The sequence below is a fragment of the Gavialis gangeticus genome, unplaced genomic scaffold (assembly GCF_001723915.1).
Source record: "Gavialis gangeticus isolate Ggan-Ray unplaced genomic scaffold, GavGan_comp1, whole genome shotgun sequence".
NCBI classification, from domain to species: domain Eukaryota; kingdom Metazoa; phylum Chordata; order Crocodylia; family Gavialidae; genus Gavialis; species Gavialis gangeticus.
The window spans coordinates 81,925,412-81,947,675 of NW_017729031.1; the positions used below are offsets into that span (position 1 = coordinate 81,925,412).

The following is a 22,264-nucleotide window of genomic DNA, read 5'->3' on the forward strand; positions in this document are numbered from 1 at the left end:
CCACACAGTCATGTTTGTCTGGACACAGCCTTAAAGGTCTTTACAGGTGCAAACGTAGAGTTCTACAGGGAGTTAGATTCATACACTTATACTCAAAAAGCAGGGCAGGGTGATACTAATTCTTATCATAACTCTGAATGAGTTAGTCGAGTGAGTGCTGCCCTGCCTTCTGCCTGACATCACACTAAAACAGCTACCTTACAATACCCTTATACTCATGTATTTAGTTGTCTTTGTGTCACTAGGCACTTAAAGCAGACAAGGTTCTTTGGGTAAATCCTATATCTTTTATTAGACCAACTAAAATAGTTAAAAAAATTCTTCTTTACAAGCTTTTGGGTACAAACACCCTTTGTCAGACTGAGAAAGCATCTGCAGTTGGTCTGTGCTCTTCCTATAGAATAGAAAAGAAGCCAGGGGCCAGAATGCATACAAGACAGCCAGTCAGTGAAAATCCAGTGCAATTTTTGTTAATCCCTATGTCACAGAGTAACGAGAAAAGGGGTGGAAACCTCTTTCCCGGGGCAAGAACCGTGGTAGGAAAACCATGCAGCCCCAGAGGAACAACTCCAAAAGCCCTGGGACAAGAACAGGTTTACTGGCTGCAGGAACAATGGTGGAGAGCCGGCAGCTGGGAGAGAAACCACCCGTGCACTTCATCAGCTGCTTAACTGTGAGGCTGGCGCTGGTGCAGAGCAGTGACACCAGCCGGCAGCACCGGCCAAAAAATTTAAAAGCTGGCTGCCAGGGAGAAGAGGGGAGGGCATCTGCTGGAAGGCTGCTTGGAGCTCCCAGATGGCATGGCTGGCACTGACTCTGACCAGGGACTGAGGACAGAGTCCCAAAGAGGAGTCTGCTTGTCAACAGAGCAGTGCCCAGTATTGGATCCAGAGAGGATGCCAAGGGAATAACCATTGATGCACACACAGGGTGCGTGAGTTGGGAGGGGAGAGCATTATCTTCCCATCCCTTTACAGTTTGTTCGGATTCTGTTGTAAACTTCCGTTGCCCCTGAGGCCAGAGCACAGGCCCATAGTGTATGTCTGGGGCTGAGGGATTAGAGGTCCTCAGGGACTCTGGGAAGCAGCACAGAAAGCCCACCAGCCTGGCTGTGTCAGAAGGGATGCAGCTGCAGAGAAGGAGAGTGACCCTCTGGGTCCATTAAGGACACAGCAGGCCAAGTCCAGCCAAAGTGACTTGCATCCAGTAGACAGCCCACAACTAGAACCCATGGGCAGGACAAAAATACATTGTGAGGCCAGATCAGGGTGACATTGCAAAGGCCGGCATCCAAGAGATTCCAACAATCTACCATGCAGACAAGTCCAGCATGTTGGCACATGGAAGGGGTGTAGGGGAGGTGGAGCCCCAATACCATCTGCTGATGGCACCTCCAAGCAAGGCCCAACTAGAGGGGAACCTCCTGCATTAGAACAGAAGACCAAGACATGGCTGGTGAGTATCGGGGCTTCCCTTGGGAACTGATGTACAGTCAACGTGGCTGCACAAGGAAGATACCACGAACCAAGGCTCGGGCGCGCCTACTCAAGTCTAGATGGGCTCACCCTAACAAATATTATGTTTATCCTGTCATACATTTGGGCACAAACAAGATATATGAGTTTAATATGCCTCTGTGCCACTTAGTTTTTTATTTAGTGTGTGTTTAAGGTGGCCAACTTTTGAAGAGTGAATTATGCCGATCATCCTAAGAATGTTAATAAAGCCTTTATACCATACTAATATTTCTTCTGAAAATGAAAGTTATTTTACAGGAAATATTGGAGTAAAATGTTGACATTTTTAAACACTTTTATATAACTCTTAGTATATTATCCAGGCTATTTCAGAGAATTGACTACTGTTAGTTATGTATACAAGCTATTTATGGTGACCCCTGCAGGGTACCTGTTTGTTTCAGGTTATTTGGGGCTGAAGCCCCAGCTGACCTGTCCAACCTGAGACAGAAGTCTAGTGACAACTGCCTTGAATCCATTAATAGCCATTTGTTGACTGCATGATTATTATACTCATTATAAGATTGCCCAGCCATAGAGAAAAATAGCACAGCAGGAGGGGGCAACTTGGACTGGAAATGACAGGAAAGAGGAAACAGTGCAGCAGGACATAGATAAACTGGGATCAGAAACCTGTTGCCATGGGAGGCAAGGCAGGGTTGAGATGCCTTGACAATACAGCAAATTAGTCAGCACCACTTCTATCTCAGTGTTGGTTAACTCTGTCCCTCCTGGTGGCCTTAAGAGGGGAACGATGGCCTAGTTGGCCATGAATCCCTTGAATGGCCATGGTGCTAGCCCATTTGGTCAGCTGAGGCAGCACTGACCTCAGCTTGGGCATCCGTCAAATCCCAATGTGGCAGGGCACCTTTGGTGCCTGCCTCTTTAAGGGCTGAGAACAGGCAGCAGTACAGCTGACATGTGCAGGCCGGCCCTGATGAGGTGGTCACCTGACTGCAGAAGGGCATTGTGATAGGAGGAGGGGGCTGAGCAGCCTCTATTTTTAACTCAGGCCCTCAGGGGAGCCAGCAGTTTGCTGGCTGCAGCCATGGAGAGAACGCCACCCAGCTGGAGCTGCTGATCACAACGTCTTGAAGGTAAGGGCAGGAGCTATGGGGATGGCAGGAGGCTCCTGGTCCTTGTGCATGACCGAAAACTACACCCTGCTGGGATAGGGTGGTGTGGTGGGTCTGCCCGTGGCAGGGTGGTCCCCAGGAAATGCCAGGCCAGTTGCCTCCTCAATCAAAGATGAGTAACAGGTGCCTTAAATGCCCCAGCTCCCACATCCTAGTGGGTAACCCCATTGTAGGGCCAGGCACAGGGGCCAGGCACGCCTAGAGAGAGGCACCTGAGCCCCATGGTGTATAAGATCCCAGTGGCCCCAATGAGAGGGGGCAACAGAGTGGCCCCAGTGAAGGAGTATGTGCAGAGGCCTGCGCAGAGTAGGGTGTGAAGCGGTGGCCTGAAGGGCTGTGCGTGATGGGTGTAGAGTAGGGGTGCAGAGGCACCCTGAATGGCTGCACCAGGGGCATGCAGAGTAGGGTTGAAGGGACAACTTGAAGGGCTGCACATGGGCCAGCCCCACAAGTGTGTCAGCATGAGTAGGAACCCTAGTGAAAGGGCATAGGTGGAAGGCCCTAGTATGAGGCTATTAGTTGAAGCCCCATGGAGGGGGCAGAATGGCTAGAGTAAGTCTACGGACACCTGAGGCTACAGTTGAGCCAGAGGCTGAGACCCCAGTAATTCCTCAGATGTGGTGTGGCTGAGTTTGGGTCCAAAGTTAAGAACTTGTTTTGGATGCCATCTGAAAGGCATGGAACACAGTATAGGAAAAGTCGGAGCTGTGTATAATGCGCTAGGCATCAGGGCATTAAATGGGCAGCCTCCCACATTTTTACATTGTTATTTATACAGCAAGCCGTGGCAGGTGAGACTGGGTGGACTGTCCCAGAGGCAGGTAGGCTAACTGAGGATGAGACCTGGCCCCGAGTAGGCCGCCTATCGCACCCAGTTTCAGATTGAAGGCCTTAAGGGGCATCAGTAGTGATTGTCACCTGTCCTATAAGAGCTGGACAGTGCCACCTAATGGACTTTCAGAAAGGCTGTGGAAGCTCCTCAACCTCAACGCACAGCCAGTCTAGATGATGTTAATGTTTAATACCCTGTGCAGGCCATCAGTACCACCTCCAGCCGAGGGAGCTTGACAGACAATCTTGCTGGCCATTCCCAGTTCTGACGAGGGTTCACCAACACTGCATCATGTGGCTGATGTTTGTTAGTTGCCTAGAGAGAAGATGGTACCCATAGATGGTGCCCTTATTCATAATGCAGTGACCTACACCACTTGCCCCAAGCATATGCCACTCCTGTACCACGTAGCAGCAGTTGTGGCTGACCGCTAAGACTACTGGAACAAAGGGTTTGTGCTATGGATGCTCCCAGACATTAGCGAGACACCCAGGGGGCTGGGGAACTGCTCCCCAGCCAACCGCACTGAGCACCGGATTTGGAGACCACCCTTCACGTCAGCCTGCAGTGGGAACAACAGGCAGGTACTGGGCTCAATCCTGCTGTGGCCATGTAACCAGACCATCACCTCTTCAGTAGTTGCCTCCATCTTAAGAGTCCTAGTTACTCATCTTAGGCCCCCATTCAGTAAAACCACCTAATACAAACTTACCTTTTAGTGATCTGAGAGAGGTAGCTAGCCATGTTAGTGTGAAGTCAGACATAAAGCAGGGTAGATTTTCACCTTATAGAGAAACTCTAGTGAAGTTCAGATTCTAAAAGAATGGCCTGTGATGAGGAAGAGGAAGTTAAGGACTCAAAATTGAGAGTTAGAATATTAACACCGTTCATGAGGAAGTGAGCTCAGGCTCACAAAACTTCTTGCCATACATCTCTGATTTAGTTGATCTATAACAGTGGGGGCCAAACTTTTTGGTATGCATGCCACAAACTACCCTACAACCTCCCCAAATATCACTTCAGTACCTTCTTCTGTCCTGTCTGTCACTGTGCTGCCTGTCCCCTCCTCTGACTGCTGTTTGTTTGTCACACACACACACAGGCTGTTTGTGCAACTGGTGGCAGTTGTGCCACCGGTTGGCCACCCCTGGTTTCTCTAAGCAGAGAATTGCTGTGGAAGATCCTGATGAGATTTGAATTCCTGCCAAAATGCGTTACCATTATCAGACTCTTTCATGATGGCATGGCAGTAGCTGTCATAAACAATGGCTCAGAAATTAATCTGTTCACTATTAGAACTGGAGCCAAGCCAGGGTGTGTGATTGCACCAATGCTCTTTTCCATTTTTTCTACCCTTTCCCAAAAAGTGAATGTAGGCAGTGATATTCAACGCTGAATAAAATTGCCAGCGATGCCTTTGGACCTCTCTGAAAGCAAGTGTTTGATGATCACAACATCAGGACTCAAACTTCTTGTTTACCAAGCTAGTGTCATCTCTACCCTGTTACTGGATATGGGTGTGAAATTTGGCCAATGTGTCAGAAACACCTGAAAGCTTTAGAACGTTACTATCACTGTTTTCTTTGGAAAATCTTCCATATCAGTTGCAAAGACAGATGCATGAATGCAGGCATTCTGGCTCAAGCAAACCATATCAGCATTGAAAACATCTTCATATGGCACCAACTTTGTTGAACAGCACATCTTAAGAATGCCTGACAACTGACTGTCACAGGACGGGGTCCCTAAGGATGGCCGTGTTACCCCTAAGGCCCCTCAGCCGTGCCAATTTGACCCGCTGGGCACCCTCAGTTCTCGCCCGCCACATCTTGATGGATTTATAGTGAAGGGAGGCTGCCTTTAAGTCCTCTTGGACATGGTTTACTGGATTCTCTGAACCCCATGGGTTCCCAGACCCCTTGTGGGTCCTGCTTCAAAATAGATGTCACAGGACACCCCAGCCTTATGGGCTATATGCATGGCTCCAACCGCCCCTTTACCATGCCCCAAGCCTCAGATGGTGTTGACATTGTTCAGTCTGGGCCTTGGTATGAATTGGCCCCCTTGTCCTCTCTGAGCTCTCCGCAGTGCTGTCTCTGCATTTCACTGGTGCCTGGGCTCTCTGCAGCCCCCAAATGCCGCACCCTCGCTGGCACCGGGGTCTGTGCACCCCAAATGCTGTGCTGTCACTGGCACCAGGGTCCCCACACTGCAGTGGGCCCCCAGTGAGGCCTCTTCCTTCCCCAAATAGCCTCACCCAGACCACCGATATTATAAACAGAAATCAACGTGCAAGCCCCAAAGCTATAACATAACTCAAGCCACCCAGCTATAACATAATTCGAGCCACACAGGGCGTGCTCTGTCCCTCAACAGTACTGGAAGCTGAATCTTCAGACAGGCCTCTCCCCTTTGCTTCCTCTGGGAGAGCTCCTTCCCCTTGGCTGCTGTCAGAGAGCTGCCTTCCTGGCTTCAGCCCTGGGGTTTATATATGAGCCAGGCCCTGCCCCTTCTGGACAGCTGACCGCTGGCAGGTGTGGGCCACTAGGTCATCCTGGCTGCCCTGGCAAACAGCAGTTGGGGCTCCCAACTGACTGCAGTTCCAGCCCTTAAAAGGAGCAGGACACCCTAGTGCCCTGCGACACTGACTACCAAAACAGGTCCTGTACCCTCTGTTCACCAATGTTCACTGCTCTAGAGGTAAGCAAAGAAGAAATTCAAGGATACTTTGAAAGCCAGTCAGAAGAAATCCAATGCTAACATCAACAGTGGGGAGACTCAAGCACTAAACCATCATCAGTGGCACCACGATGTATGATAAGGCATTGATCATTTTGAACAAACTCACCTCACTTTGGAGGCAGATAGAAGAGAGAGACAAAATGGTAGGAGCTGTGACCCAACATCACCAGGATCATCTACTTCCTACTTGCTACATCTGCAATTGAATGTGCAGATCTTGGCTAGGCCTCCTCAGTCATCTATCACTAATGACTTCCTTTTTTACTGGAAGACTCTCATCCTTGTATCAAGGAACTGCCTCTGCCAACAATAAGGTGCAAATCTACCCTACCTTCTGCCTTACCTTTAAAGACATCCCTATATAGTAAAGCATATGATTTCAATTGGACTTACACATACTTTCTTGAGTGTTTTTATTGAATCAGAACTATAAAAAGCACCTCCGCTAAGCAACATGCATATTGTAGTTTAGATATAAAGCATTAGTGCTTTTAAAACAGAAAATTCTACACACAAACCCTCTGACACCAACATCCATTTACCAAAGACAAGTAATGTAACTGTTTTCCCTAGTGTAATGATGTTTTAAATAGAGAATTTTTAAGGCAATCTTAATTACTCTCCTAGTTCGAATGATGAGAATCGCTATATTTATCACATAGTGAAAAATCACTATGATCACATAGTGATACAGGTACATTACGTTAAAAAATAATAATATTGTATTATAAATCCAATGAATATGATAATCCGTGAAAACTAAGTGTAAATATAGTAGTTATAATTTTGTTCCTCCGACATGTGAAACACTTGCGTGGACACATTGCCTAATAAGGAGACTGGGAATAATTTTTAAGCACTGTCCTTTATCGCAGCTGAACATTTGTTGAAGTGTTTTATCTTTTCCTACTCTAGGTAGTGCAGCTCAGGTTCTAAAAGAATGGAATATGACAGGGAAAAAAAAGGTAAGGATGCACTATTGACAGTTAAAACATTTAACACCATTCATCAGCATTCTGTGGTGTTAAGCAGTATGAGTATTGCCAAACCTTTGTGTTCATTTACTAACATGATAAATGGCTCAATCCACATGTGTATTCAAAAGCTTCAAAGTAAATTTGTGCTTTATTTTGTAATCCAGCTCTTTTGTTGTTATGTCTCTCATCTCCTATTGTTATAGAGTTTTCTGGACAGCTGGGTTCACACATAGAAAACAGGCTTTAGAAATAAAAAAATCTTCCCCAAATAACATACATACACTGCAAAAATACCTTTAGTGTGCGCTTGTGTTTCTGCTGGCAACTGCCATTTACAGTCTTCCACGACCACCCATGCATGATAGCAGGTTATACCATCCATGAATGATCTGTGTTGGGGTGTGTGGATAAGGATCCTAATCATGTCAGAACATGTAACATCAGCATGAAGGTCATGCTCCAGACCTTTAGGCCAGCCCCTTACCACCCGATTGCTTTTCTGAGACTTTTGTTATGGAGAGTGTGCAGAGCAGCCTGTCCGTGGGGTGCAGGGAGAGCCACAAAAAGATAAGCCAGCTTCTGCTGCCCCATAGATTTTCTCTTGATCACCTGCCACTAGGAGTTCCACTGGTTTTATTTCAAACATATGATAAAATGCCAGTGGAAATATACTAAGTAACCACATCACTCAAGGAACAGGGACTTCCGGGGGAGGGCATGAATCAGGGTGACCGCCCCGGGCCCCGCAGTTTGGGGGGCCTCATGATGTCAGGTGGAGCAGCCGTGGCCCCTCCTGCAGGGCCCACCTAGTGCTGGTGACTGCACTGCTGCTGCTGATGGCTTCACGTCTGGCCATTTGCCTCCCCCCGCCGCCACCGGCTTCTTTGCATCCTGGCCCTGCACAGACTGATTTGCCCCAGGCCCTGCACCCTGCTAGGGTCATCTCTGCAAGGAATTATACATGTAACTAGGTTAGTGCTTTGTGGGTTTGTCTTTGACAATTGCAGACTGCTTAGCTAGGCTGACTACAACCTTTTGGGGCAGCAACATAATTCAGAGCAGGTGCTATTATCATTTAAAAATAAAAATATTATATGTAGAGAAAAGAATATTGTTCAGGGTTGCAAATCCCACTCATATTTTCAAACTATTTAGACAGCCAGCCACACAGATGCATTGTATTGCATGGTATATCATAGCCTGTAAATGTTGTTACAGGGAATATAATTTATGAGGCATTTTTCAAAACTAAAGAGTATGGACAGTTTACTGCTTTTGTTTTAGGTTGTGACCTGTGCTAAATAATGTCTTTTATCTCCCAATATTTCTCAATTTAGAACAATAAAAGAAAAAGAAGCAAATCTAAACAGTATCAAGGCAATAAAGATGCTAAAGATAAAGATAATGGAACTGAAAAGGTATCTCTAGAGCCCCATGGGATATATGGCTGCCATTTGAATGGATGTGATAAAGATAACTCTTCAAGTGACTCTGCCAATGAGAAATCAGAAATGATGTCTCATGAGGACAAAAACCCAGGATTTGCAGATGTAATGCAGATGCATCCAGAAATCACAGGTCAGCGTATTTGCAAAAAATGTTATTTGTAAAATTGAATTAAAAGAATGAATTAGGCAGCTGTGTTTGGATAAAGGCCCTCATTTTGTAAGGAAAACCAAGCAGGTAAACCCTGGTGCAGGTAAAATTCTCCTTGCACTATGGAGATTCAAACATTCTTATCTCAAAAGCAAAAAAGGACTGTTAGGTTTGCCTCATTATCAGGCAGTGTAACAGACTGCAGAAGCAGAAAAGTCTATGGTGAGACAGAGAGGGAGACAGAACAGGATCCCCAAACTAGATAAAGTGATTGGGATTTTAGGGGTGTCTTGGAACGTGCAACATTCCAAGAGCCCTTTCCGGTGTTATTTGTATTCTCTAGAGATTCTCCCTATGCTAATGGCAGCAAAACTCCCAGAATTTAACTGGGGTTAGTTTCTGGACCTACTGGTGAGAGATTCAATCTGTCAGTTTCTCATTTACTGGACAAGTTTTTTGTACCCAGGATTTGAATTCTGATTCTGAACTGCTGGAGGCAATAATGAAATCTGAAATTCCTCTTTCCTGAGGCTTTTTTAATGTAAAAGTTTGTTTTCTGTAACATCAGTGCTAACTGCATCCCCTGGGGAAAATACTCGATGAATGGCTCCCATTCTTTTTTTTACATCCTCCATCAAGTTCATGTTTATTTTAAATTATATGCCTGACAAATATATGTTTCAGAGCTTAGCAGATTGCATTACAGAGTTTTCTTTGGAGCCCATTTTTCATGATATCAAACCTACATGCATAGTTGCCCTGAAATTAATTCTCTGCTGCTTCTAGAACGCTTTGATGGTGGTGCCCACCTCTGGTCAATTAGACACAAAATCCAGCAGAACTTCTGAGTACAACTAATTATCATAAACAAACTGTAGTCTGAGAAAGAGATTAATGACTGAGGTTCAGTAATTGTTCTTTCATATTTTACCAAGAATATATTTCACCAATATGTTCAGTTTTTCCCCCCAAAATTCCACAACTCCATAATGTTAACATAATTATTTTTTATTCTGCAATATGTAAATATCCGTGTTTTATTTTCTTCATAGTATCTGCCACAGTATATCCAACTACCTTGGTCGATGTCTTGGAGTTGTTATCTTGATGGGTATTTTGAAAGGTGGAGAAGGGCAAAATATCCTGTTCTTCTCCAGTGTGGATTGTGCCTTGCTCCCATGCACAGCTGCTTGTACAGTGACTGGGCACTACCCTTGCCTCTTTGAAAAGCTCTAGAAAGTTTATCTTGGGCCTTTGGAAAAGCCTAAGTGCCCTAGATATACATGACCAAGACGGAATGTTAGGGGGGCTTGAGTGCCCAGGAACTATTCTGAAAGGTGATAGAGCACAATAGTTGTGCTGTTTGGAGATGGAGCATGTGTTACTAATAATGTAGTTTGTGGGACAATGGGTTACATATTTGTGTCTCCCTTACCTGATGCAGAAAAGTTGTATGTTAGAATTGCAAAAAAAAAAGTAACAATTCTTCTGTCTTGGTATTGAAGTACATGACATTGATGTCACATTTTTATTCTAAATTTGTGTTTTAAATTCTGAAGTGGTAAGAGTTTCTCCTATACTTCACTTTCTACTTAAGCATGAGAAAATAAAAGCTCTATGTTTACACCATAGAAAAAGTGCAATACTGTATTGGCATTTTAGGGTCAAATAAGCTCTGTGTGTGTGTCTATATGTATGTATCACTCAACATATATTGAAGTTAGAAGAACTGTATGAGCCAAAATGTTGAGTGTGACCTCTTAGAGGTCGGCTGCCACACTCCTGTGGCTTCTGATGAAGACAAATGATATGTGTTGAAGTGCTGGAAAGCAGCTGAGAATTCAGTCAAGCATTCTAAGCGTACTGCTTTTAAATATGCTCCTTCTGTATTAACGTCTCTTTTGTTTTGTGTTTCCTTGTCTTTTTTTATTCTTTTCCTATCAGTGTGTGTCAGAGGGTGCTGTCATACCTAAGCTCTGATGTTTGCAGTGTGTATTTCCATTGGGGTGTAGAGGAGAGTAGCATGGTGCTCACTGTCCCTAATTTAGGTTTGCTGATATTCTTCTAGTGTAATAATCTGTTTCACTCTGTCTAAGGTGCCTTATGCTGTTATTTTTTTGCAGAACACCTTTTACCAAGAGTTGTGCTATAACAGACTGCAGATTATAAAGGAGAAGGCTTAGAATGAAGACAGGTTTCCTTGCTGTGCATTTTTCTGGCCATTACGTGCCACAACAGGCAGATGTGTCCTGGCCTTTAGTGACCTGCTGCATAGTGACGCAGCTGCAAAATGAGCCAGTGGCAACTTTCAGCAGCTGCTACACAGCCATTTTTTTCCATCCCTTTCCCTCCCTCTTCCCTTCTTCTTCCCTCCCCCAGTCACCCTGCCCTAATTACGCCAATGACATTTGGCACTTAAATCTTGGCCTGACTTCTCAGGTTCCACTAGTTCCTGCTTGGTGCAGCTGATACTAGGGAAACTACAGCACAAACTTCCTGTATCAAGCATCAGTGTTCCCAATGATTCTGCACTACTCCATGCGTGCTGCGTCCTGAACTGGGAGAAGCAGAGCCATGTTCAGGCACTGCTGCACTAGGGTAGTTAGCTCTGCTGAATGACAGTGCTCATTTGCTAATTAGCCCAGGTGCTGTACCACATGAACATGGCTACGCTGCTTCTAGTTCAGAAGATAGCACATGTAGAGAAGCATGGCATGTTTAAGGTTGCTGCTGCCTAGCATACTAAGTTTTCAGTGTAGACATATCCTGAATCATCCCTTATCCTGCCTTCAGTCTAGGGAGAGGTCTGGGACCCAACCAAAATCCAAAGTAAATCAGAATAACTATTCTTAAGTTATACCATTTCTTTGAAATCTTCTGCAGATCTCCAGAGCTATTCCTGATCCCCTTTTTGACTAACATGAACAGATCACCAGCTCTATAGTCTGAAATTTGCCGTTCAGAGTACCTGCAGTACTGGGTTATGATGTCCAAATAACTTCCCATATACCTTCCAGTCTGCTTGGACGTAATAACTGACATTTTGGGATACTGTGCTCAGCCCCAAGTTGTTGCACTCTGATGGCCTGGATTTTGGGTAGCTGAGCAACAATGATACACAGACACCTCCCTACAGGTTAAGAAATTCTTATACAGGAAATATTCCAACAGAAAGACCTTAGAATGGAAAGGACTCTGCATGGCAACTCAGCGTCATGTTGATGCAGTGCAGGCTCCAGAGCTGAAGATCTTGCAGTGTGTGAGGCTCCTGAAATGCATGGGATTAGTCTTTAATTTCTGTGAGGTTCACTTTGCCAGTGTCTCATTTAGGTACAGTTGTACTCTTACCTTCTCACACTTGAGCACTATTTCTTCTTTTTCTTCACACCTTCAGTCAAAGGCCTAACTCCCTTGTGAAGTCTCAACAACATCCTTCTAAAGCTTATGGAACCTCACTTTGAACCACTATTAGGTTCTCAATATACCACCTTGCCATCAAAACAGTCTCTCTTACCTCCACACAGACTGTCAGAAGGTTTTGAGCTGTTATGGCTGGGTTACCTTACACATCCTTTTGTAGATAAAAAGTAGCTGAAACCATTCATAGGATTTATCTCTAATGGGGGGTGGGTCTCAGAATTCTTCCTGAAGCAAGCCACCCTTATTAATCTTCCCAAAGCTGCACCTGATAGGAGAGGAGAGAAAAATTAGCATATATTGGATTACTTTAGAGGAGTGGCACTCAACCTTTTGGCCCTGTAGGCCAGATGAGTGGCACAGGGCCAGTCCATGGGCCAGATTGGACTCCACATTCTAGGATCAGGCCCAGCACAGCCTTGACCAGCCCCCATGCTTTGAGCTTGGGCCTGGGGCTCCGTCCCAGTTCCACCTGGCCTCTCATGCTGGGATTGGATCCTGGGGCTTCACATACCAAAATCTCACCCTGTGCACCTAATCTAGTGTGCAGCACTGTGGCCTGCAGCTCTTTGTGTCAGATGACATTGCCAGGGGCTGGATCTTGCCCCCAGGCTGGGGGTTGAGCACCTCTGCTCTAGACTTTCCTGTGTGTCCTCGGCAGGACCGAGGTTTTGGGGTACTATCACTTTTTTTTTTTTTACTTTATGTGGCATATTTGAAGGACAAATTTTCTGATTGCAGAGAATCTTGAAGTGTATTTCCACTTGCTGTCAATTAGCTGCTGAGCTTCTCCCTTTGAATATATGGAAAAAGAAACTACAGTAATTATGGTTCTTCTCAATGTTATAGTCTACAGATCCCCACTTTTTAGAAGCCTCAAGAGCATGGGCTTTGAAATATAATGGAAGTAAAGGCAGTTTAAAGCCATCTATTCCTTTATGAATTTGCTTGGGAGTATGAGGATATATAGAGTGCATCTGGAACCCTGACAGGCAGTTATCAGAAAAAATGCATCTTCCTGCACATGGCATACTTATGTGTCTACTGTGATCCACACAAACTGCAACAGCTTAAGGAACCATAGTTTGACAGATATGTACCTGTTCTTGTTACGCCATTAGTGCTGCTCTGAGCCTTCAGGACCTGACCCATTGAGCACCAGCTGCCTCTCTCAAACATAGTAAAATAATGCTTTCCAGTGATTTGCACTCATTGTATCCAAACCCCAGGATGCTAGATAGGCTATCTGCACTTTGTCTTATTTTTGTGCAACCAGAATTTGACCTTGTACACTTAAAGTACTTATAACTGAACCATTAGTAAGATGGGACTAGGGGATTCCACTGTAGTTGAAGCATTATGTGGGGACAGTTAAAAGTGCTCTGTATTCTAAGCAGCATCTGCTTCCCTTTTCAGAGAAAGGCTTAGAGAGATAGGAAAGGCTTAGCCAATGAACACTTCTTTTTCTCCTCTTAACTTACCAATTTAATAAGTGACCTAATATTGTGTTTAGAGGCGTTTTTCCTCAGCCTTACTACCTAGTGGTGTGTTGCAAAAAATTCAGATTTAGTAAAGCCATACCAAGTCAGTAGTCAAAAGAGAAGCTTTCAAGTAAAACCAGGTGATTTGGGAAGTGACACAGATGACAAAGTAGAGGGTAGTTTTAACTAATACATAACTAAACAAAACATGGTGTAAAGGGGGCATGGGGGCTTCTGTACTCAGAGGTGCTCTCTTTGAGGTGAGATGTAAGATTGAGTTATGGATTAATTAGAGACCTCCATGGTCTTATTCCAAAGGTATAGATGTTAACAATTGTACTGAAACCTCCACAATCTAAATGAATGTCCTACAAAAATGTTAAATATCAGCTCTTTCAGCCACTCAGCCCCCATAAGTTAATACTAAAAGGAGAATTTAGGTACCATCTTTGCCACACTATAGTATTTTTATAGATTTAAGTGGAACTGAATACACAAATGCCATATTAATTCCCACTTTTATGTTTTTCATATAGGGGAATTCTGCTAATTCCCCCGAACCACCAAGACAGCTTTTCCTCTTCCAGCAAAGTGCTCTGTCGAGACTTTTTTTTTTTAGATTTTGAATGTCAAGGTGTTATAAAAAGATAAAACACACATTCCCTAGTCGGTAGCTCCCCTGGGGATTCAGAGTGAGTCTCTTTGGGCTGGTCCCATTACTGGCAGGTCTTGATAAATGCTTAGCTGTTAATACATTGGAGATTACATCTTAGACTAAAATGTTAGTGTTGTAAACCTTTCCGAAATACTGAACACCACTGAAGCTTACATCTTTAGCTCTAGTTACACCAGCCATTGATATTCCATTTGTTTGTGAGAATCTGTGTGCCTAATCTTAGTGATTTGTGTTGTGTAGCTGGTACATTCAGGGGTTCAGTGCAAACTCTTCCAATCTGCCCTAATTGTGCTGAATTGTGTTTTAGCGGTTGTTTGCTTGGCTGTATGGATCCTCTTGCTTCTGGGCCTCAAAGTGGATTGTTTGACATTTTCAAACATGATGCTGAGGTAAATAACAGATGAAGTATCTTAGTGGTAAAAATTGTTTTTAAACTATAATCACTGGCAAGATGACTTTATGTTGAAAGATTTTTATTTGGCATTTTTTTCATGAGTGTTCAAAACTGCCAGATATCTTGAGTGGTAATAATTTTGTATTTTAAACCAAAATCTCAAAGCACTTTGTAGCATATCCAGGATCACAAAACAAGTTGGGACTGATCTGAGGACAGAACTCAGGAGTGGTGATTCTGTCTTCTCTGCCCACTGGACTGCTAGCTGGTACTGTCTGCTGAGAATTACTTAATCACTGAGAATGGCTTGAATTGTGTAAGAAACAGGCTGTGTTAAAAGCAGTGGGGCTTAACCTTTTTTCCTCCATGGGCTGGATAGGCAGTGTTTAGTCGGTCATCAGGTCAGATCCAGCTGGTGAGCTAGATCTGGTGTGCAGGGTGGGCACAGTGAACCCCAATCTAGCTGCCCAGAGAGGGATGGGGCATCCAGGACCCGATCCTGCCATATGGAGGGAGGGGGCCAGCCTGACCCCAATGGGACCACAGGGGGTAGGGAGTATGGATCAACTTTGACCTGGCCATTCTGGGCTTGGGAATTTGTCAGCAGGGGAAGGTTAGCAGTATTAATTGCCATTGCTCCCCTGCTGCCAAATTTTGCAACCTGTGAGGAGCCCTGCAGGCCAGCAGTAGAGCACCCCTTTTAAAGCAAAAGCTGTGTGAAGAATAGTAACTGAAACAGCGACTTGTTCAAGGTTAAATGTAGCCCTGTCAAGGTGGAGCTCATGGCTTCTACTCCTGAGTGCCAGCTGCTACTTCTGAACTGAGATGCATTACACTTTGCGTAGGTATAACTGTGAAGGCCTGATATTTCTTGCTTGCTGAGGCACAAATACAAGCTTTCTAAATTAACTATTTTCACGTGTGTTAATTTTTTTCCTTTTTCAATACATTTTTCAATCCCTTACAAGCACAATGAAATGATCAGAACGCTCTGCATACCACACCTCAGTATTAGAAACATCTACCTCCCTGCCCTTTCCACTTTGTGAATTCAGAGTTGCAGACTTGATTTTTCTCCTTATTCTTCCAGCCTTATGATATTGTCATGGTTACAGAGAAAGACATCTCAGGCTGTTTTCAGTCCCAGCTGAGTGCTTCTTTAGATTATAGGCCTAGCTTCTTGCACCTTGCTCGAGGTCAAAGGTCAACAGCCTATGGCCCACAGGCTGGATCCAGCCTTTGAGCCTTTTATCTGGCCTGTGGAGTTAGAGGGCTTCTGTGGGGGTCTTTGCCAGTGAGGCACCCGATCACCAGGGATAAGCACTGATGACAGCACTGCTTGGAGGTAATGGTGGCTGTGGCTGTGGCAGCACCATGAGCTGGATTGGAAGGACCCTGCACTCAAGCTAAGCTCTGTTAAAATTCACCCCCAACTACAAAATGCTCCTTATCCCTGCTCTAGTGACCTACACTGTCTAACCAACCTGAGACTGGATCTCAGGACCTCAGCCCTGTTTTACTAGCCATGTTGATCCAGTAACTTCAACTGTTTTTGACATCTCTAAGCATTTTTTTCTCCAGGGGCCAGTGAAGCTGCTGATTCAGAAAAAGAACATCTTTAAAACAAAGTAGCATTTAATTTGCAATGGGAATGCAGCTTTTTGGAATGCAGGTTAACACAACAAAGAGTCCTTTATGCAAATGTTCTTAAGCTTCACTTTTTTATCTACAGCTCAGATAGGCCCTGTGTATTCCCATCCCGAGTTAAGTGAAACAGGGTGCTCTACTCTTACCAGGCTCTTTCTGTCTGTTTCCTTGCTTGCCAGTCAGCTCTCATGGCCTCTCCCTGGCCAGTGACCCCTTCTTCCTGATGCCAACATCTTTGTGAACTGGGACCCCTTGATTATAGGCTTTCAGCCCAAGAATGGTAAAACACACTTTCTCATTCAAAGGGGAGCACTGCAGGAAACTTCGTCCCATTTAGTTTTGTCAGTTGCTACTTCTATCTTAACTGCTCAGAAGCTATTGAATCCAGGTGTCTTACCTTTGCCATTGTTTTATTTCCTTTTTGTTACCCAGTTTTCAGCCACTTATGATTTAACTAAATGAATTCAGTCAAGGAAATATCACACGGGTAATCTGATGTGCTATGATAATTATAAAAAGACACAAACTCCTTTGTTCTGCATAGCAGTCTTGTATTGTCTGCTTCTGTCCCAAGGTATTTGAGGAACAGCTAAAATTAATGAAGTACATAGCTTCTGGGGTGAGATATTTTTACCATATCAGTACAGAAAAGTCAGTTCACTTTATCCTTTTTCTTCAGACTGCTGAATTACAAAAACATAGATCAGTTTTTAATGATAGAGTCAATCAAATTCTGTCCTGTTACTAGTTCACGATTCTGTAGAATGCCTGTGTGTGAAAGAGAAACTTTATTTTACCAGTGTATAAACATGATACCATCCTGATCCAATAACAATGAATCGTAATCTTTTCATAGTCTGTAACTCCCAACTCATAATTTCATGTTCTCTTGCAGACAAAGGACTAGAGCATAAAAGAGTAGGAGTGGATTTAAACCACAAGTCTATAAATGGAACAGAACAGTGTGATACTTTTCAATCATCAGTTCAACCTCACCATAATCTAGGCAGGCCAAAGTCAAAAGCATCCATAGTTAAGTCATCAAACCCAGCAGCCCATCTTGAAAAAAAAGCAGATGATTCAATCAAGAAAAGAGGTAAATGTAATTTTTTATCACTCTTTGAACTATGAGGTGAACAGATTTGTGGTGCATAATCTGAGGACTGCAGCTAGATGAACTGGTAGTAGGATGAGGAGGAGGAGGGCAATTAATTAAGAAAAGAATGTAGGGTAGTATCACTTTCTACATCAGAACTGTAAGTGTGTTTTCTTTTCTCAACTTCATTCGAAAGATTTCATAGATTTAGAGGGCCTGATCCAGTTCTCCATTAAATCAAGGGTAATTTCAGTAGTGTTAGGTAAATTGTTCTGGTTTCAGTAAAAAGAGATATAACTAGAATGAACAGGAATATCTATAGTCCATTTGAAATGCTTTTACCAAAGAAAAACTCATTTGCAAATGTAAGAAAATGTTGTCAATGTCCAATACTGATCATTCTTATTATTTTGATTTGGGGCTGAATGTCATCATATGTTTTAGGATATTAAAAGCATAGAAAGACAAACAGTGAAATCTGGGCACTGTTGGAGTCCCTAGCAAAACTTCTATTGACTTCAGTACATAATTTTATTTAAGACATTACAAAAATAACATTGAGAGGTTTTTTTCTACCAAAATATTCAGCAGTCAAGTTGCTCATGTTTGTACTGTTTTTGTTTTGCTTTAGGTCCAAACATTGAAAAATCAGTTAAAGATTTGCAGCGTTGCACTGTTTCTCTAACCAGATACCGCTTGATGATCAAAGAGGAGGTAGATAATTCAGTGAAGAAGATCAAAGCTGCTTTTGCTGATTTACACAGTTGGTAGGTAAATCAGTAGGGGAAGATATCACTATGTCCTGGGCACATGCAACCCACAAGCATCAGAGGAAAATTTTGTTTAAAGCGTATTTGTGAAGAGCATATATTATAAAGCAGGAAAGTTACAATATCAGTATTTATTCCTCTCAGATTTTAAAACAGTAAAAAAACCCACTGAAACAAAGAAAGCATAGAACAGCATTTTCTAACAGTAAAACAAAACATGAATGGATTTTTCCAGAGTTTTCCATCTTGAGGTAATTCTGATCTATTGAGCTCCGTGAGACCAGAGTTAGGCTACGGGTAACAGCTCTTTAAAATCCCATTTGTAGTTCTCTTGAAGTTCGGCCAAAGAGCCAATATGGCATGAATCAAAACCTGTTGACCAGAAGACCAACAACATTATTTTAACGCTGACTCACTGAATCCAAAGGACATTTAACCTTGAAAGGAAAATATCCATATCACTAATTATTCAGTATTCTGTCATGTTTAGTTCATTAATTAGTGCTCCTACCAGTGCTCTCCCTTCGACAGTTGTACTTTGAGTTCAGTGAAATATTGTGTTTTTTACACTAGTTTAAGTGAGAGCAGTCAGGTCCGAAGACTTTGGTAATATATGCAAAGGAAGGTGAATACGTTACATAACTTGCTCTGCCAAGTAATAACTTTCAGATTGCAGTTTGGCAAGACTGGTTTTACTATACTCTTATTACTACAGAATCATACAGACGTAACAGTTGTCTCATAACAACTTGTATCGGTATCCTTTGATATCATATAGTTGTTAGACCTGTCTGTATCCCCAGATGTATACAGGTAAAGATGGATTAATTAACAACTGCAGCACTTCCAGTTCTTTCAGTTTTGGAGGGATTTGCTCATGGTATTTTCTAGGAAGGCTTTTAACAATTTGCCTAAGAAGGCTGACAGCATGAGTCTAATTTTCAGGTGTGTTTTTGCCCACCCTTCCTTGTGCTGATGGGTTCACAAAATCATTAATGTAATTTGTATGTCTAGCCACCTAATGGGCAGTCACAGTCACTTAATTAGATCTCTAAATTAATGTGAGTATATAAAGAGGGCCTGAGCTTTAGCATCTGTCTTTGTGAGTCCACCCCCAAATATGTGTTTTTGTGTCAGGGTCTTGGCAGATTAAAAGATATGACTATTCCCTTCTCTGTTTTTTTATCATATAAAATGCTGCTGTGCTGTCTGTCACAAATATGTAATAAAAAATAATCACAGTCATCAAAGTTTAGTTAAAGTGATAAGAAACTAGTTGAAAAGACATTCCAGGCTGGGGTGGAGGATAATTGCTGGTATACAGGGCCATATATGGTTCTTGCATGATTCAAACAGATTTGGACCTGATCTGGATAATTTGACTTTGGACATGAAACATTTTCTTTAAAAAAAAAGTTTATACTACATAGTAAGTGGGTGCCTGCAACAAGGGTGACTTCCAGGCCCGGTGCTATTGTGCGCCCACCCCTGTCTTTGGGCAAAACACCCGCCTTGCTCTCCTGCCACGCCTTCTTGTTAAATAATCAAGATGTTAAATAGGTGGGAGGCTGCCCTTTGAGTGCCCCACTTGAAATGAGGCAACGTTTACATGCTCCAACCACCCCTTACGTGTCCCATGTCTTGCAGAAGTTCTCTCCAGTGGTTTGCACTGGGTTCTTCCTTTATACAAATATACAAACATGCACAAACACACACTGGGCCCCTGGCTCCACATACGGGGCTCACGGGCCCTTGGTTCCCCCTCACTGGGGCTCCTCTGGGGTCTTCCACCCCGTGGGTCTCAGGTGGCCACAGCCGTGCCTGGCTCCCTCTCAGGGCCTCTGCAACCTCAGGTCTCACAGGGAGCCTGAGTGCTGCTCCAGGTCCCTCCACTGACCTGGGCCCTGCCTCAGGACTCCCATGAGCCTGGGCTCCCCCTGTGTAGATCAAACCTACCAGGGATGTGAGGGCTGGGGTTTTCAGGCACCCCTCCTCACCTTTCACCAGGGAGGTAACTGGTCTGCCATTTCTGGGGAGCTACCCCATCACAAGTAACTCTACCAGGCCACCGTTCTCCAGCAGGGTGCAGTTTCAAGTCATACCCAGGACCAATGAGGCCTCTTCCTTCCTGATAGCCTCACCCTTGCCTCCAAGTGTTCCAGGAGCAGCTCAGCCTGATGTTGCCTCCTTGGCTGCTCAACCCAGACTGCTGCCTTTCTGGCCTAAGTTTGAAAAGAGCCACTGCAGTCAGCCACCTGGTGGCTGCCTGCTCCAGCCCTTAAAGTCACAGAGCACTAAAGCTGCTCTGTCACAGTGACAAAGAGCAGCAGTTTCAAAAAAGGTAAAATGCATTATTTCTAGGTGAACTAAGTCTATGGGTACTATATGCAAATTGCTACAGTTATGTTTATTTCAAGGTCTTTTTTTTTCAAATTTGTTCTTCCCTTCCATGTGCTCAGGGAGAACAGGGTCTGACAATAATGTGGGGAAGGGGATGGGGGAAGCCAGGCAGACCCTGCTGTGCCTGCAAGACTCTGCCAGAGCTCCAGAGCACCAGCCAGGGAGCGGGGTGGGGGGGGCAGCTCTACTGTGGAGCAAAGAGCCCCACCCAGCCCAGGGAGCATGCCAGGATGCTGGGGGTGTCTGGTTTATCTTAAACTAGCAAGGGGTCTGGGACAGACATTGCATAAACTCATTTGAGCCAAATCACTTAAGTCTGATACTGCATTCAACTAAGTTTATCTCAAACCGGTTTCAGCCATTTTCAAACTAGTTTATCTGCACCGAACATCTGTTCTGTTACAGGTTTAAACCAGTTTCTGACCACTGAAACCAGTTTATGTGTAATGTCTGTCCCTAGCTTATATATTTCCCTTTTATATTAACTGTCTGTCCCCACTGAAGTCAGAATTAGAGCTCTCATTGACTTCAGTGGGAGAGGATCAAGTCTTTTGGGTTTTCCAAAATCTCTTTCTGATATGGAAAGATGCATCTTCCTCATCACTGGCTTACCAGTAACACCAGGAATGAAACATTTCAGAGATGACTTCATATGGCTTCTTTTGTCCCTGGGCAATAAACCAGTTACATTATTACTAAAGGAAATTATCATCACATGTGGTGAGATTTTCAAAAGATTCTTTTATGTTTCTTTTATCTTGAGTAACAGAAACTCTAGAGCCAAGAATGGCAACTGCTAGAGGAAGTCTCATGTCTCTGGTTGCCTCTGTAATTCTCATCATGACTTTGACTGCTGGGAGAAAATTAATCCTGAGCCAGACTATGCTGATAGTAAAAAGTCACCTACTTGGCAAAATGGTGGGGTTTTTCCTATCTTAAATTAAAGGAGTGATAGTGAGCAGATGTGACATATACCTTCCTAACAAATGGAGGCAATACAGCACTTATTTTCTAAACCAACTTTTGAAGCAATGGGACAAAAAAAAAACAATGCACAAAGAGATGTTTGTTTAAAAATAAAGAAATGCCACGTGTTTTTTAAAGAGCCATTTGAAAGTTTTTGCCAGCTGGCACATTTATTCTTGAACACAGATTGATAATGACTAGCTTTTTATTCAGTGTCTCTCATCCCAAAGGGTCCCAAAGCATTTCACAGACCAGGGTATGGTCGCCCTGCTATGTAGAGTATACCTGGCCCCCATGTTCTTCTCCAGTGTAGATTGTGCCTTGCTCCCATGCCCTCCTGCTTGTACAGTGACTGGGCACAATCTTTGTCTCTTGGAAGAGCGCAAGGATTCCAGAAGAATAATAGAAGTCCTAACACATCTGAGGTTAGGCTAAAAGGGAGGCGTACACCCAATGGAAAGGAGGGGCCATCACCAGGGATGACTATACTGCAGTTGCTCGGGGATGTAGGGGGGCAGTCAGGAAGGCCAAGGCAGAGATGGAACTGGGACTAGCTTCCCAGATTAAGGACAATAAGAAGTCCTTCTTTAAATACATAGGGGGTAAAAAGAAGGTTC

The 22,264-nt window shown here is 43.8% G+C and overlaps 1 protein-coding gene across 7 annotated transcripts in view; it reads left to right on the forward strand.

Annotated features, from left to right (window-relative positions):
* SPATS2L (spermatogenesis associated serine rich 2 like) overlaps positions 1–22,264 on the forward strand; it is a 202,276-nt gene that overhangs the window by 124,338 nt on the left and 55,674 nt on the right. For 6 of the 7 annotated variants that reach the window (XM_019523180.1, XM_019523185.1, XM_019523181.1 and 3 more), the window contains 4 exons: positions 7,143–7,192; positions 8,542–8,776; positions 17,305–17,511; positions 18,143–18,278. In XM_019523180.1, the coding sequence (XP_019378725.1) occupies positions 7,143–7,192; positions 8,542–8,776; positions 17,305–17,511; positions 18,143–18,278 (628 nt within the window). Of the gene's footprint in view, positions 1–7,142; positions 7,193–8,541; positions 8,783–17,304; positions 17,512–18,142; positions 18,279–22,264 lie in introns of all 7 variants that reach the window. The other variant, XM_019523186.1, reaches the window with a different exon arrangement.